General features: G+C 36.5%; 1 protein-coding gene across 2 annotated transcripts; it reads left to right on the top strand.

The window, feature by feature from the left end:
• Positions 1–287: 287 nt before the first annotated feature.
• LOC121426398 lies at positions 288–16363 on the top strand. 2 transcript variants are annotated; one of them, XM_041622687.1, is made up of 8 exons: positions 289–511; positions 6510–6671; positions 8035–8075; positions 8792–8962; positions 11821–11953; positions 13830–14024; positions 14781–14821; positions 16068–16363. In XM_041622687.1, exons 1-8 carry the CDS (start codon positions 394–396, stop codon positions 16212–16214), a joined length of 1008 nt encoding a protein of 335 aa, XP_041478621.1. In that variant the 5' UTR covers positions 289–393; the 3' UTR covers positions 16215–16363. The 2 variants fall into 2 exon arrangements, with proteins under 2 accessions (XP_041478622.1, XP_041478621.1); XM_041622688.1 differs by lacking the exon at positions 14781–14821 and having other exon boundaries at positions 288–511; positions 16068–16173.
• Positions 16364–17455: the final 1092 nt, after the last annotated feature.

Below are 17455 nucleotides of genomic sequence, written 5' to 3'. Positions count from 1 at the left end.
TCCCGGACGTAAATAATCATTTCTGATTGATACACGTCTGACAAAACTCAAACACACACACACAGTTCATTGGCAGAAAAACCAGAACTGCATTGTGGGTAATAATGACTAAAATGAAATACAAAAATGCAGTCTAGCCTCCCCAAACGCCTTAATTATGAAATAGTATGAACATAGCATTATCTTTATCGTTTTTATTTTGATATACAAACATTTGATCTATTTTTAATGAATTATTTTAATTAAAAAAAATCATGTGATCTTTACTTACGCCTGTCCGGCATGCTTTGCGCGCAGATGAATTACCCTCGTGTGCTTTGGGTTTGAAAGGGATAACCGGTCTTGCAAAACCTCCAATAAATACGTTTTATTCTTTTCTTTGTTTTTCAAATAATGGACCTGAATACGATTCGTCTAGCAACCGAGTATGAAGGCGAAGTCCTGTACGAGTTTCTCAATGAATACGTCAAATCTGAAGGTTTGGAAACACTATTTGGGAACTCAAAACAAAGTAAGTGTAAATGACTAGGATTTATTTTGGCCAAATTCGGTTTGAAATGTCTGAGGGGGATAGAGCGAAAAGAGAAAAGTAGGAAAAGCAAAATTCAAAAAATCTTTTTGGGCATATTAAGGTGCTAGTATAGAGTGACAAACTTCATGAAAGTACGGAATAAAGCAATATAGAAGATTAGTTGGACATATTAAGGTTCTAGTATATAGAGTGATGAACAAGCCAAGATCCTAATAATTCGTGTTGGCCCGGAGGGCGGGAAAAGGGGTTTCCTTTTGGGGTATATATAGCAGCGGACAGGGGGGTTGAAATGTCTGAGGGGGGGGGGGTAGAGCGAAAAGAGAAAATTAGGAAAAGCATATTTTATTAAAAGTTCTTTTGGGCATATTAAGGTACTGGTAGAGTTATAAATTTCATGGAATTCAGATGTTGTTTGAAGGTTTGCATGGTGGCATGTACAATTGCTGATGTGGTTTACGGTACACCATGTGGAGTGTTATAGAAACCACTTGTTCACTGCTACCATCTGGCCTGTGCAGAATCTACAGGTAGGACTATGGTATGCCAATGCTGTATAGAGCACACACTTTAAAAATCATTAGAATATCACTTCTGTGACCAAATTTACTAATTTCCATATAGTTTTAATTTATTTATCATTAGTAATGTGGGAATATTTTTGTATTCACCAGAGCGCTCACAAACTTGAATTTTGTCCGTCTTCAGGAGTGGAATTCATGGAATTCGCAATAAATATGAATGACGACATTTACTGTGCTATCACAAAAAAGAACAGAAACACTTCACATCCCCGTTTACATAACAAAGGGAGCACTGATGAGGAAACGAACACACTCTTCTTGCTGACACGCTCCCATAAATCACATTTGGCGTGGTAGCGGGCTACTGCACTGCGCTACGCTACATCACACATTTCCAATTGTCAAATAAAGAATCTTATATAACGCGCAAAGCTTTACGACCAAAAAGAAATCCGGGAGGGGTGCAAAATGCACACATGAACACCCACAGGCCCGTATTCTGATAGCGTGGTTTAACTTAACCCTGGTCTAAGTGTGGTAATAAACTGCCATATTTAAACCTAGGTTTAAGTTTCGTATTCCAATAGCAAGGTTTAATTTAACCCTGGTCTAAGTGTAATAAATCCTCCAAAAGTTAAACTCGCGCAGGGGTAGGTAAAGCCTGGTTTAAATCTAACAAATCATGGCCAACAAATTTTTAGAATGTATGACTATATTGTATTTTGAGCTACTTCCTCAGTTTTTAACCGATTCTCTTGAAATTTGGAACACACATTGGTCTTGAGGTAAGGTGTAAGATTTTTTTTTTTGCTTTTTCGCAAATTGTGTTGCCATGATAACAGTATATTTTGGCCAAAATTTTGCCGATTAATATACTTTCATCAGTTTCGGACCAATTCTTAAGAAAGCTGGCTCACACATTGGTTTTGAGGTAAAGATGTGCAAGACATATTTTTCATGTGTCGGAAATTGTGTTGCCATGGTAACGGTATATTATGGCAAAAACTATGTATAAATCTTGCTGTTCCAAATACTCAGTTTTTTAACAATATTCATGAAATTTGGCACATACATTAGTCTTATTGTGAAGATGTGCAAAAAAATATTCTATGCCTGAAGTATATAATTGCCTTGCCATGGTAACAACATATTAAATATCGAAAATTAGGTGAAAAACTTGTGCTTTCAATTACTTAATAATTTCTAAACAATTTCTCATGACTGATATTTGGCACATACATAAGTCTTGAGGTGAAAATTTGGTAGACACATTTTTGCATGTGTCGGAAATTGTATTGTCATCGTAACGGTATATTATGGCAAAAGCTATGTAAAAATTTGGCAATTCCAACTACTTCCTCAGTTTTAACCAATTTTCATGCAATGTGGCACAAACATTAGTCTTGACGTGAAGATGTGCAAAATATATTTTATGACTTAATTAAAAAAAAACCATGTTGCCATGGTAACAAATCAAATATCAAAGTAAGATGAAAATCTAGTGATTTGAACTATTTTATCATTTTCCAACTGGTCGATTCGCTTAAAAATTTGGCGCATACATTAATGTTGAGGTGAAGATGTCTAAGACATATTTTTGCCTGTATCAGAAATTGGGTTGCCATATGGTAACAACATATTGAATAATGAAAATAAGGTGAAAATTTTGTGGTTTGAACTCCTTCATCTTTTTCTCAACCAATGCTCATGATATTTGGCACACACATTAGTCTTGAGTTGAAGATGTGCAAGACATATTTTTGTATGTATCAGAAATCGTGTTACCATGGTAACAACATATTACATAATGAAATTAGGTGAAAATCATTAGTTTTCAACCAATTCTTATAAAAGTTGGCTCACACATTGGTTTAGAGGTATAAATCCGCAAGACATATATATTTGTGTGTGTTGGAAACTGTGTTGCCATTGTGACAGCATATTACATTAATAAATGTGTTAACACATCTAATGGATTGAACTAATTCTTCATTTTATAACATAGGCCTATGCTCGTGAAATTTAAAACAATTTTGATTTAAGGTAAACTAATCTGCAAGACACATTTTCTCATTCATCAAGTATGTTTTGTATGGTAACTACACACACCAAAATAAGATTAAGACAATGGTCAATGCTAACTGTTGTTGGCTACGCAAAGAACTTCATGTAGCTATAGGCTTACTTCTTGTTTTAAGGGGGTGCTAGACCTCTAGATCTCGAACTACAGTCCCTAGCTTTAGATCTAGATCATTTAGATCTATAATAGAAATAATCCAACGTTAGATCTCTAGCCTACTTCCTTTAAAGGCCTATGAGTAGATCGATCTACTGTAGAATAGCCTACATTTACTTTTTTTAATTTAGAATCTACATTGAGCATGTTGAGAGTCTACAAATCTCTAGATCTAGACCTATTACATGTAAACCAAGATTGACATAGAGTCTAGTTCAAGGTCTAGATAGGGTCTAACTTTTAGTCTAAGTTATTTTTTAGTCTAGATATAGGCCAGCGTTAGAGATTCTAGATCATACAGTAGGCCCTAGACTAGATCAACCAGTCATAACATTAGGGCTAGTACCGGGTAGGCTAGAAATAGAATCTTGAATGAATAGATAGCACAGACTAAACTAATGTCAGGCCTATACAGTTTTTACATAAATCTAGGCCAGGCCTAGTCTATTCAAGACTGAGCTGTTGGTCTAGGTTTAGGTCTGTTTTCTAGTCCTGGACTTCGAAACCTAAACGAGTCCCAAAAATGTTTAAATAAAAAACTCTTCAGTCACCTAAAACAGGAGTAGAGAGATGTCTAGGAGTAGGACTAATTCTAAATCTTGCCAAGCAATGCAGCGATAGTCGGCTCAGATCTTACACTGCAGACAGGAATAACCGTTGTTTCTGGAGATTTATTTTTAAAATTCTGACATTTTACTCTCATATCATATTGCTTTGGTGAGACTGAGAGAGGTCATCATAGACTGTTATAATTCAGCGGAACAACCAAAAGGTAAGACAGAGACTAAAGCTTTTTGTCTAAGACAATCCACTAGATCTAAGTTGCTAAGGTTAGAATAATAATCTATATCTATCCCTGTCCCAAGGCTAAGTCAGCCTAGCCTAAGTCCTGAATGTTGTTCTAGACTTAGACCAATATATAGCTTCAGTCCCAGTTGCTCCACTAACTTTTACATAAGGCACCAGACCATTGGCGGCGGAAGCCAAAAATTTTAGGAGGGGACAACCAAAAAATTTTTGACAAGGAAAAAAAAAAGATTCTCAACCCAAAAATTCAAGGGGGACGTAGGAAAATAAATTGACAAGCAAGCAAGCCAAAAAAAAAAAAAAAGGTCATCAACAACAAATTTAGGGGGGACCGTCCCCCTCCTCAAATTTAAGGGGGGGACACGTCCCCCCTGTCACCCCCCCCCCCCCCCCCCCGCTTCCGCCGCCTATGCACCGGACTACGTCTACGTTTTGCTTCAGGAAAGTAAAAAAGTCAAAATAATGTTCAATTCTCCTCCAAACAATTGGGCCTAGGCATAGGCTACATCTTATGTGAGACCAAAGACTACTCTCAAAAGTTACAAAAATTTTCCCTTATTTAAAGTTAGAATAAAGATGTCGACCTCTTAACTTATTGTTTTAGATCTAGGACTAGAGACTACAGTTCAGTCTAGACTCTCTAACTCTAGTCTAGAGTGCGTGAGGCATTGTTTCCACAGCTCCAAAATAAATTTCCCGAAATTGGATTCCAAATTTCCTGAAATTCATAAATATTTCCTGGAATTTTCAAGTTTGATTTTTAACGAAAATCGGGCAATAATACAACGAGTGTAAATTTGTTCCAGGTGGCAAAAATCAGGGAATTTCGCATTTTTTTGTTCCCGTCCTTTTTAAAAATAGGAACAACATTACGAAATGCGAGCGCGGAGTGCGAGCAGAAAAATTTTGAGCTACGTATGGAGGTTAAAATCATTTAAATGTAACATTAATATAAATAGTTGCTATATTTAGGCCTAATTGTTGTTTCATTGTAATTTTCGGACTTCCCGGAATTTCCTGGAATTCGGGTAATTTCCTTCAAAGTGGAAACACTGGCGTGAGGGAAATTTATTCAACTTAGATTTTGACAAACATGAAAAGCAATAAATCGGACTGATACACAAAAAACTAAGCAAGTCACTCGGTTTGGGGTTGAAATGTTTTCGTAATTAACAAAAATAAAGGTAATATAAATGAAAATTTCTTACCATATATGGGTGATGAATGCCTTTCTTTCACTACAATAGTTGTAATTAGTTTCCATAAAGCCAAATTTTTAAGAAAAAACAACTTTAGTGGCATTTTTTCAACTTTGTTGCAGTCATCCCTGCAGCAGTAAATTACCAAAAAGCTGCTAGTCTTGGTTCAAAGAGGGTTAATATTATTTCCAAAAATAATTTTTAACCCGGGTTTAACCCAGGTTTAGTTAAACCTGGCTATCAGAATACCAAAATAATTAAACTACACTTAGACCACAGGTGAGGTTTAGAGGAGGTTTTGTTAAACCAGGGTTAACTTTAGACTAGGGTTAAATTAAACCTGCTATCAGAATACGGGCCATGTGCAGTGCTTCGCGAAGCACTGTGTGTGTATTTGCTTGCGTTTTGCGCCCGTCCCGGATTTTTACTTAGATGAGCGGTATTAATGGCGTCTGGGCATATTAACTAATATGGCCGGATCGGGCCTTGATCCTATTTCTGACGTATTCTAGCATTTGCTAATGATTATTGTTACATTTATTCATGACCTCAATACGCGTCTTTGTAATCTTCTTACAACTGTAAATGGTCTATGAATATGATTTTAAAACACTTTTGAGATAATTAGTGTGTGTAAGTTTATAGAGTTTCGCTGGTGAACACTAAGACAAACGTTTTAAGTATTAATTGATAGCCTTTTGCAAAGAGAACATTTACAAGACTTTTAAGGCAATATTCATATTTGCAGTGGGTATGTTATTATATATTATCACTGTAAATTATAGACCCTTAGGATTTGGCAATGCCGGTTTGATTTGAGTTTTAGCATAAAGTCATAAAGTAAGTGCACGGTATGCTGGTATGCAATTCGATCGAGGGTGCAAAGTACATTTCTTGTAAATTAACATGAACGTGTATGGGTCATATCATGAAGTAGCAATAGTCAGCAACAACAACAACAGTAGAAGAAGTAGTAATAACAGAAGTAGTATGTTAGAGTATATTTGCAGTAGTAGTAGTAGTAGACATGATAGAGGAAGAACTGTATGAGGCTAGAAGGAATTGTAAACTATAGTGACAGTATAGAAGAGATATATTACATTTTATAAGACTGTTATCATAACTCTTGGAAATTATGATATTTATTTCTTAGCATTTGTTCCATAATTCTAACCCTTTTCTATGTATTTTTCCCGATCACTGATTTCCTTCAGATTTCTTGGAGCATTTCAAGCAGAAGCTGTTCCAGGCTCTGGTGATCGAGAATAAATCTGAGAAGCAATTAGTCGGATGTGCATTCATATCTACGGGGTTTCACTATCACACGGGAGAATGGAGACACCTTCACTGTTGCTACATCAGACATCCCTTCAAAAGTTCGTGGCTCCTTTTCAAAAGATTTTAAACTAGGACAAATGATGATGATTTATACTTTAATGTCCAATTTTAATAATAAGCATATACATGGCGCAAGTGCAAGGTGGTGGATATTTTGCACGGGTGGCTGTACCATGTATACGATGTGCACAATTATAGCAGTGTTAGGGGCAAAGAATAGATGAATCCTGGGCCGAAATCTCGATATCAATGTCACTACGGTCAAAGAATTCATAATACGCCAAATGTATAAAAGACGGCCGGCAATGCAACTATACAAGTAATAAGTACATAAAAAATATATATATGGTAGTCATTTGATTAATCCAATAGTCAACTGACTTATTTCTGGCCTCATCAGAAGACTAACAGGGGCACAATACTATAAGGACCTCCGACCTTCAAGGCCAAAAACAAGGACTAGGTCACCAAAGTCAAGCTTAACCCTAATTCTCCGGGGGGGCATAATGGCCCCCCTCAACAATTTTCGCGATATATCTGCTGCGCGAAATTTTTTCACCTCGCAGCTCACTGACTTTTACATTCAAGTCTCGCGCAAATTTTGAGACCAAAGTTGTGAAGCCCGGGTACGTGGTTACGACATTACGCAACATTATGCAAGTGCATGTCAGACCCAAAATTGCTCATAAACGTGATTTCATGTACAAATCCAATGCAAATTGCGTGTTTAGCCAAAATTCATAAATGTATCATTATTTCTACTTTTACTGATTAAAATTAATTAATTTTGCCTTGTTTATGATCAGAATTATGTCTGGAACAATTTTCATTGAAAAAACAATAAAAAACAAAAAGTAAAAAAAACAAAGAAATTCATAAAACAATAAAATACATAAGAAATTTATTTCCAAACCAAAGTTTTTTTGAATTACGATTGTTAAGAATGCTACAAAGAAAATTTTTACCAAAAATTAGCATTTTAGGAGCTTTATTTAGTGAATTAGAGCAAAAAGTATGATTTATGCATAAATTAGCATAATTAATTCATATAAAATAAAATCTCTTTATTTTGGAAAATTTTACCATACAGCCTTGTAGATTACATCGCACACTACCAGCGTGCAATTTTTTGCGTTGCTCGCGCGATCGGCGGCCGAGATCTTAAGGGGGGCCATAATGGCCCCCCCCCCCTTGGGAATGACAAGAGTCAAAATACCCCGGGAGATTTAGGGTTAATGACACGGTCATATAATTGCTTTCGAGGTCTGCAACATGACTCCCCGATACAGGATTGTAGGTTCCTAACCAGTGAGGAGAAAATGAAATATTGGGATCGTAGAATACAGATTCCCCTCTCACCATTTCCATAAACTTTCCTCACATTCTGTTTTACATATACAGGTCACAAATTGGAGAGAAAAGTGATTCAGACAGTTAAAAGAGTAAGAATTCATCAAGATTTTACATTATGATTATATTTGAAGATCAATATATAACGTTGACTTTTGGATTTCATTTCTCGTTTCTCAGCCTGTGTGTCAGTCTTCATAGTTCTCATTTTTTAAGCCAAAAAAAGTAGGACTGGTGAGAAGAAATCGAATTGTAGTAGAAATGACATTAGCTGTAGAAGAAGAAGAAGAAGAATGAAAATAACAAGAAGAAGGTTAAGGCGCAGCAGCAATAGTAGTAGTAGTAGTAGTAGTAGTAGAAGAAGTAGTAGTAGTAGTAGTAGTAGTAGTAGTAGTAGTAGTAGTAGTAGTAGTAGTAGTAGTAGTAGTAGTAGTAGTAGGATTAGTAGTAGCAGTAGTAGTGGTAGTGGTAGTAATAATAATAGTAGTAGCGGTAGTGGTAGTAGTAGTAGTGGTAGTAGTGGTAGTAGTGGTAGTAGTAGTAGTAGTAGTAGTAGTAGTAGTAGTAGTAGTAGTAGTAGTAGTAGTAGTAGTAGTAGTAGTTAGTAGTGCTGTAGTAGTAGTGGAAGTAGTAGTAACAGTAGCATTTACATGTAGTAGTAAATTGGTGTGTTGGGGGCAAGTTGGAAATTAAGTTGGAAAGCCGGTAGATAGAAATGCGACGATGGTACAACGTTGAAGATGCAGTTATGTACCTACTTGTCAATATTTCTTGGTCTATCAATTTTCATATTATGTTTAAATTCTAGATATGTTTCGAAGAAAAGGCGAATACATTGACAACGATAGTGAATGGAAACAATCTCTCAACCCTTCAAGTATTAGAGGCAGAAAATTGTAGAAACGCAAAACCAGCCGAACAAGTTCATCGACATTTTTGGTTCATGCAAAGCCAATATTCAACAGGATCAGATTATGAGGTATGGTTCTCGAAAATATTGAAGATTGTAAGCATTGTAACAGTGATGAGGATAGGCCTACTTATAATGTTGATGGTGATGGGTTGTGAATTTGGGACTTTGGAAAGTCCGCTTAATTCAGTCAATATACGCCCACTCAGGACTACTATAGTAGCAGCAAGCGAGCCAGTCAGCAGCATAGTAGTTTATGTTGATAGATAAATATAATAATAATAATAATAATAAAAATAATTATTATTGTTATTATTATTGTTATTCAATTCAAATAAAGCATTTATTTTCGTCCATTTGATTACACTTTTCGCAAACATAAATTCATACATAAATCAATTTGTTATAAAAAAATATATATAAATATGTACATATTGGGTTTAAGGAAGAAGGCGTATACCCTAAAAGCTGAGGCTTGTGGCGGGATACGCCTGTAGACAAAAATACAATACAATAAACAATACAAAGGAAAGGGCAGAGAAAAGAAAAGGAAAGGGAACTATAGAGGGAGATATGAGCGAACGGAGGCGGGCATGAATTACTAAATTAAATAGAATGCTCAACAAAATATCAGTGGGGGCAAAATATAAATGCCGCAACAACAATCATGTTTAAAGTCAAAAGGAGACGTAAGATGGGAAATATTTATAAAACCCCTCAAAAAAGTAACGCAACTCGACTTTGAGGGGTTATAAAAAATCTTATTGGCCAATCACCATATATGAAAATGGTATCATATGCAAGCGGAATTATTCTTCTTTGGAATGATATGTCATTTGTTATGTTGATGTTACCATGAGATGCGCAGTCATGATAAATGAGCAGTAATGTCAAGAACAAAATGTTGCAAAATTCACTGTTTTCAGTAGTGAATTCACGATTGTACTCAACAGACTTGGATTGGTGTTTAACTCTTTATTTCAAACATTAAAACACAATGAAGACACAGAAACAAATTGGTTATGTTTTATCAATTTCTTACATTTTATTGAGAACTTCATACAACACGAGTCAGTAGCGGGTAGATGACCCAAACACATTAACTACTGCATTACATCTCCTCCTCATACTGTTCACCAATCTCGTCACACGAGCCTGTGGGATGGCGTTCCACTCTTCAACCAGAATCAGGCGAAGCTCTGCTAACGTTGTACGATCAGTCACTCTCTGCCTGGCAGACCTGCCAAGCTGATCCCACAAGTGTTCAATTGGATTGAGGTCTGGGCTGTTCGCTGGCCACTCCATCCTCTCAACGCCCTCATTCTGCAAGTACTCATTGACAATGCGTGCTCTATGGGGTCGAGCGTTGTCATCTTGAAAGATAGCATTCGGGCCAAGATTACCGCGCAAATATGGAAGTACCATTGGTTGAAGAACTTCATCTCTGTAGCGCTGAGCTGTCATGTTGCCATCAACAAGGATGAGTGGTGTTTTCCCCATCGTGGAGATGCCTCCCCAAACCATTACACTTCCTCCTCCAAATGCTGTCACTCTGTCGATGCAACAATCAGCAAATCGCTCACCAGGACGTCGCCAGACCTTGATCATGCCGTCAAGCTTCCTAAGACAGAATCGTGACGCATCAGAAAAAAGGACAGATCTCCACATCGCCTGGTTCCATCGTAAATGGTCACGGCACCAGCGCATAAGGGTACGACGGTGAAGGGCAGTCATCATGGTCATGGCAGGTCTTGCAGCTTTACGGGCGCTCAAGTTGGTTGCGTGGAGCCGGTTTCTGATCGTCTGATCAGAAAGTCTTCTGCCGTATCTGCGTGCAAACCTTTCTTGGAGATTTCTTGCCGATAGCCTTCGATTCCTTAATGCAGAGAGGGTGATATAGCGATCTTCCTGTGTTGTTGTCTGCTTTGGACGCCCACTTCTTGGCCTATCTTTAACTTCCCCAGATTCAAGGAATTTGGCACTCAATCTTGAGATGGTGCTTTTGCTCACACCAAACCGGATGGCAACATCGTTTTGGGATACCCCTGCTTCGAGTTGGCCAATTGATTGGGCCCTAAGGAGATTTGATAAGCGGGGCATGATGGAACCTTTTTCAAGCAACCAAAAAAAACACACCACAGGTATAGCTCACACAAGCCAATTGTAAGGCTTAACACACATGATTCATGTCTTTTGACTTCATCAATTACAGCCTGGACAGCATTCAAACACATTTAAAGTAAGAACACAATCACATAAAACAACAATATTCATCGGGGAAAAATGTAAACCCATGTGCAGATTCAAAACAAATGCAGACTTTAGTTAAGAAACAATGCATTTTGCAACATTTCACTTCTGACTTTGCCTTATTGTCAGGAGTACTGAAATTCCACGATTGCATAATCAGGACTATCCTTGTAATCATTGTAAAGAGGAATAATGGAGCTTTTCAATTACACCACTCTCACCTTTTATAGATCAATGATAAAAAAGTTATCCTCCCTCAAACTTGAGTTGCGTTACTTTTTTGAGGGGTTTATATAAAAATCGACAGAAGCAATTTTTTCATTTTATTCTTAAAGCTGGTTGTTGACAAAGATTGTATATGATAATATTAATAATAGTAATAATAATAATGATTATGATAATATTAATAATGATAATAGCAATAATAATCATGACAATTAGGATAACATTAATAATAATAATAATGATAGTAATAATAATTATAACATTAATAATGATAATGATTATTATAATTATTATTATAGGTATTATTATTATCATACTAATGAATAATGATCATATATATATATATATATGTGTGTGTGTGTGTGTGTGTGTATGTGTGTGTGTGTGTGTGTGTATAAAGAAGGTAAGATAGTCGCTTTGTTACCGTTTAAGTATTATGTGTCCTATAATAGATAAACAATACAGATTACGTTATTCGAGACGGTATGCTTGAAGATGATGAAGAACGAAATAGAGTCTGTCAACTGTTAGAAGAGTCTTTGATATCACATGGAATTCTGGGACACAGGACTCTTATACGAAAATGTGAGTATCAATACCGTAACGGATGGGATTTTTCAACGATAAAGAGTCCTTAATTTGTTCCAAATAGGCTTAGAAATCGATTCTGTAACATTTTGATTCAAATTTATATCCGATCAATGTTTGTATAAATCTTTACTGCTTAATTAAACTGTTATGAAGGATTTGGTCATATACAAAATTATAACAAAGAAATGTGAGCACATTGCAATATTGCTTATGTATTTATTTATTATTTACTCGGCTAAAAAATACCTAATCGGTTAATAGGTACACTTTTTTCCAACCCTGTCATCAAAATGAAATATTTGAGCCATTACTAAAAGGGTGCTCCAGGCTGAAACAATTTATTGGACCAAAATGTATTATTCTTAGCCTGTAGTATTCCTTAAGGATGGAAAAAACATGAAAGAATACGTGATCAGGGTACTTAGAGATCGAAATTGAAGTATTTATTTGTATAGAGTATATTATTTTGAAAATAGGTGGTTCCCACCTTGTAAGTAATGACAGCATGGGTGGAGATGTTATACATGAGACCCCTATAATAGTTCTCACAATGATTGCTAACTCATAATCCCTAGCGTCGCCAACAAACGCATTATGAGTGATTATCACCCGTATCAGACATCTGAGCTGGTCATTTACAAAACCGTATCGCCCTACATTTTCTAAATATCGGGAAGGGTAGGTATATTGTTTGTATTTTCCTCGGTCTCAATGCGCGTATTGACTTTGCATGCAGAGACGAAGCAAAATATACCTTTGTATTTTCCCTGGTCTCACATCCGGGCATTTGTGGATGCGTATAAAGAGATACGCTTCATAAGGATCCGCCCACCAACAATATACGTCATAAAGACAACGCTGAATCCGAGCGCTTGCAAGTACGTCATAATGATTAAGTGCAGAGCCTAGACCGATATTAACATGACACAATAGAACTCTATTTTTAAAAGAAATATCCCCATTATCATGATTTTTGCTCTAGATATCTGATTTGGATGATAATAAAAATATTGACTGACTCTTCTTTCGGGCAACATCAAATATATTGCCCTTAAATGACCCATATTGCCCTCGTCTAAAGACTCGGGCCAATATGATTAATTTGCTGGCAATATATTTGATGTTCCCCTCAAGGCCAGTCAATATTATATAATTATTTGTCATATTTAGCCACGGAAAATTAACACTAAAGACCTTTTTATGATCTGCATCCTCGAAAGTGGTTAATTGCAAGATGGCCTCCGAAATGACCTCCCTGAATTCAATGAAAGAGATTTAATAACTCGTATCATTTGTTCGACAGGCCCAGTTTGGCTGTCGATTCCATAAGTTACCAATCTCTGTCCTAAAAACGGGTAAACTTCTTCCAATAGTTTTTGGCCACAGTAATTAATGGTCCTCCATTATGATATCGAAATGGGTTTCATGCGGTCCAACTGGGTGCCCGCGCTGTACCCATATTCACTATTAAAAATATTGGGCAACATATACTGTCGACGCAACAATATTGTTCGTTAAAACTTTATCCAGTTCTTGGTAGTGTGTGCTTTGGGTGGACAATACACTATATTGGCTGAAAATTATCCAGAGTTGGATCAATTTTTTAACCAATTGTTGAGTGGACAATATGTTGCCCAACATTTTCCATTTTTCCGTGTAGTCCTGATGGCTCCAAGATGAGTTCATAGGTTACTGGGTAGTAAGTTGGCTCTGTCATTATGTGACGCAGTTAGACCATATCTGATAATTCATATGATTCCAAGAGGGATCATCTTGGAACCATTTTGATCCCCTTTGACCCAGAAGGGCAAAACTTTAAGAGAGATACAGATATATTAATGAAACTTTTACCTTCTTCTTTGTTTTTCAGACATGGAACGAAATGCCCTTTTAGTCGATGATAAATACGGAGCAGTCGTCTTGGAACATCTACGTTGTGTTGACGGTGATGGAATGACGTCGATTCGCGACATCGTTGGTTGTGTACTCTACTCCACGTTATACAATGCTTTGAAAGGAAAGACGTATATACTTCATGGTCTCAGTATAAATCCAGCTCACAGGGGTAAGTGCTTTCGAAATAATAGCGAGTTTTTGCACCGCTATACACGACAGATTCAGGAACAGTTTCAGCAAATGAACTATAAAAGCCCGTCAAATGACGAAAAACAGCTTGGAAGTCTTTGTCGAAATTTAAAGTCTTAACTATTATTTTAGGTCTGACATAAATTCGCCAAACCAATTTATTTGACAAATACTATCCGGATATTTTCCCTAGTATTAAACAAAGAAAGTTGAATATAACTCAATTCAATTCGACTGGGGCCTATAATCATGATAGTATAGGGCTCCAACAACTCCTGAATGCAGCTTATAATACATTGTTAGCGAATATTCAGTCAGCGTACAGAAAATACAGAGACCCAAATAATAAAAAGAATGACCTTCTGTAGGCCGTAGACAAACAAAGAAATATTTCTGCTACTGTTAGCTTTAAAAGTTAATTTTATCACTAATAATATTGTTAGAGATACTACACTCTTAGGAGGCCATGTTCTCTCATGGATTGAATTATATCTTTCTAACAGACTTTATACTTGATGGTGGAGTATTAAACAATTTCTATTTTCTAAATGGGTCCCTCAAGAGTCATGACTTGGGCCGCTCCTCTTTACCACGTATACGAGTACTCTAATTAATCTTGTGAATAGACAGTGTCCAAGTTCACGTGCATGTACGATCGTGGTACGCCATAAAATTCATCATACTATTTTTATCATTATTAATATTATATCAGTTCTATTTCATCATATTTTTCCAGGTAAAGGACTTTCTAAAGCGCTTGTCCGTGGGTTGATTAAGGTGAGACTATGTGTGTTATATCACAAAGGAAGCGATTGACTGATAAAACATTGTCATGATTGTGGAAGAGGAAGTTAGCAGATGTCAAAAGAAACAAAGTTGGTGGTCAGACGCAGAATTAATAATAATAATACATAAGATTTATATAGCGCACTTTCCATCTTGATTAGATGCTCAAGGCGCTTCAGAGCAGAACAACAAAAACTATTTACATATACATGTAATACATGTCTGAACAATAAGTCAATGTCTATCAAAAAACGCTTTTATACAGGTAAGTTTTCAGGTTGCCCTTCGGAAGGTGGTCGCTGAAGTCTGGGTTTTCAAACTGTGTGGGAGAGAATTCCACAGGCTCGGTCCCGCATGAGCAAAGGCCCGCTCCCCGCATGATTTCTTAGCAACTGGAATTTGTAAGAGATTAGATGATGAGGATCGTAATTTCTTGAGGGTTGGTAATGATGCATCAAGGACCTATTGCAACTGGGGGAAGTTCCATTGACTGTATGAAAAATCAAAAGAAGGATTTTAAAGACTATGCGTTCCTTCAGGGGCAATCAGTGAAGAGTTTTTAACATAGGGGTGATGTGGCTGCGCTTGCCGAAATTTAACGTGAATCAGTATCTAGAAAACGAAAATGTAAAGGTCGTTTTAACAAAGATCTAAGAAATGAAATAACACCATCAAGTAAAACGGCATGAGTTGTAGAGTAGCTCTGCATTTGTGTAAATTTATTATGCTCATAGCAGAATATTTAAAAATTTCCAACACATACATGAAATTAGTTTATTGTATTAATTTTTGTTGGAGGAGGTTTTCCATTTAAATTTACTTGTCCTTATCTCCTCCTGCTTTAAATAATTGTTGTAACCAAACTTATGCTTAGTCTGCGTCTGCAGGCTCAGACCCTGATTGAAACTTTGATCAGCAAGAGTGTCTCCACGCAAAGACTAGCACATACAAGACTTGCTATTTAGGCCCTTAACTGGTGTGCAGGGTTTGCACAGGCAGACTAAATTATGCCATGGATTTACCCCCCCCCCATCTGACTTATCCGCATGTCATTGAGGGAATTTCCCTCACTTTTAGGCCTATATACAAATTTGTAATCTTATGATTGAGAGTCATTTGTACTTGCACTGTACACATTGGTTATTATCTCTACTTATAGCTATGAAATAGAATAAATTGCTGAAAATTGACTTTTTCAATTCATTTCAATTCATTATTTCTCTTTTTTTCAATGCAGACCTGTCAGAGATATAAGTGTGACGGTATTTTCTTCATCATATTCGAGGGGAACGATGTTTCAAGATCGCTCTTTAAATCTCTTCAAGGCACCACCGATATGACAGAATCTGAACACAAATGGGAAATATTGTTCACCAATCTCTGAAATGATTCTGAGATACGAGACCGGGCTGAAGAAACTCCTCAAAATATGACGTTAGATGGGATTTTTCTGGTAAACCCAGGACCAAAATCCAGTTAAAACCATTTAGAGCAAAACCAATTGAAACCAGTTGGCCAACTGGTTTCAATAGGGAAATTGGAACAACTGGTTCCGATTGAAAACCAGTTGCCAATTGGTTCCAGTTAAAACCAATTGGGCAACTGGAACCAGTTGGCAATTGGTTTTCAATTGGTTCCAGTTGTTCCAATATTGAAACCAATTGGAGGCAACTGGTTTCAATTGGTTCCAGTTGAAACCAATTGGAGGCAACTGGTTTCAACTGGAACCAGTTGAAACCAATTGGTTTCCAACTGGATCCAATTGGTACTTCCAGTTGGAATGAACTTAATTAGTTACAAATTAATTAGCATTTGTACTAACTGTTGCTCATGCCAACACAGAAGCAGTTTTATTTGTCTATTGATACCAATGTAAAGGGCATTGATAAAATACAGACTTTCATATGTATATATTTATATGGGAGATCTTCAAATATATGTATTTTAATTTGATGTAATTTGGTAACAGTTAGTGGTGTACTAATTATCTTTGAATCTGTTTTAATTATAATCTTTAACATATGAACATGGCTTTCACTGCTAAGTATTCTAAACACTTATCTGAAAAAAGTGTGGTACTTCAAATTGAAAAAAAAAAAATCACCCCGACAAGAAATAATTTAATAAAAGTATAGAAAAGCTCAACAAATTGGTATACTATCATTTTTTGTTGTCGTTATTTTAGGTAATAATTGTTCACCCATGCAAGCTTTCTACCGTCTGGTAAGTGGAGGGCAAAGGTATCACTCTATGCATTTCACTCTACTCTTACGTGTTACATGATAAGACAAGCAAATTAAAAAGGAAGTGGCTTCACTTTAAAGGAAATTTGAATCACATCTCCTTTCCAAGGGATGCTACATATTGTGTATAACTATGTACGTATAGCACCCCCTGCAAAAACTTGAAGAGGTGCTTAAGCGGCACCCGCAGCACCTGGGCCCTCTTCCCATATCCATCCCAGAAGGAAAAACCAGTTCCTCTGGACCAGTTACACCAGTAGAATTTTAACTGGCAACTCTGGAAATTGGAACATCGGTTTACTGGTCTAAATGGTCCAGTTAAAAATTAAACTGGCCTTGAATTACTGGAATTTAATACTGGTCTTGTTTCTGGTGGTTGTTA

The sequence above is a fragment of the Lytechinus variegatus genome, chromosome 13 (genome assembly GCF_018143015.1).
Source record: "Lytechinus variegatus isolate NC3 chromosome 13, Lvar_3.0, whole genome shotgun sequence".
Classification (NCBI taxonomy): Eukaryota; Metazoa; Echinodermata; class Echinoidea; order Temnopleuroida; family Toxopneustidae; genus Lytechinus; species Lytechinus variegatus.
Note: the sequence above shows the minus strand (reverse complement) of the source record. Positions and strands in the feature narration are given on the sequence as shown.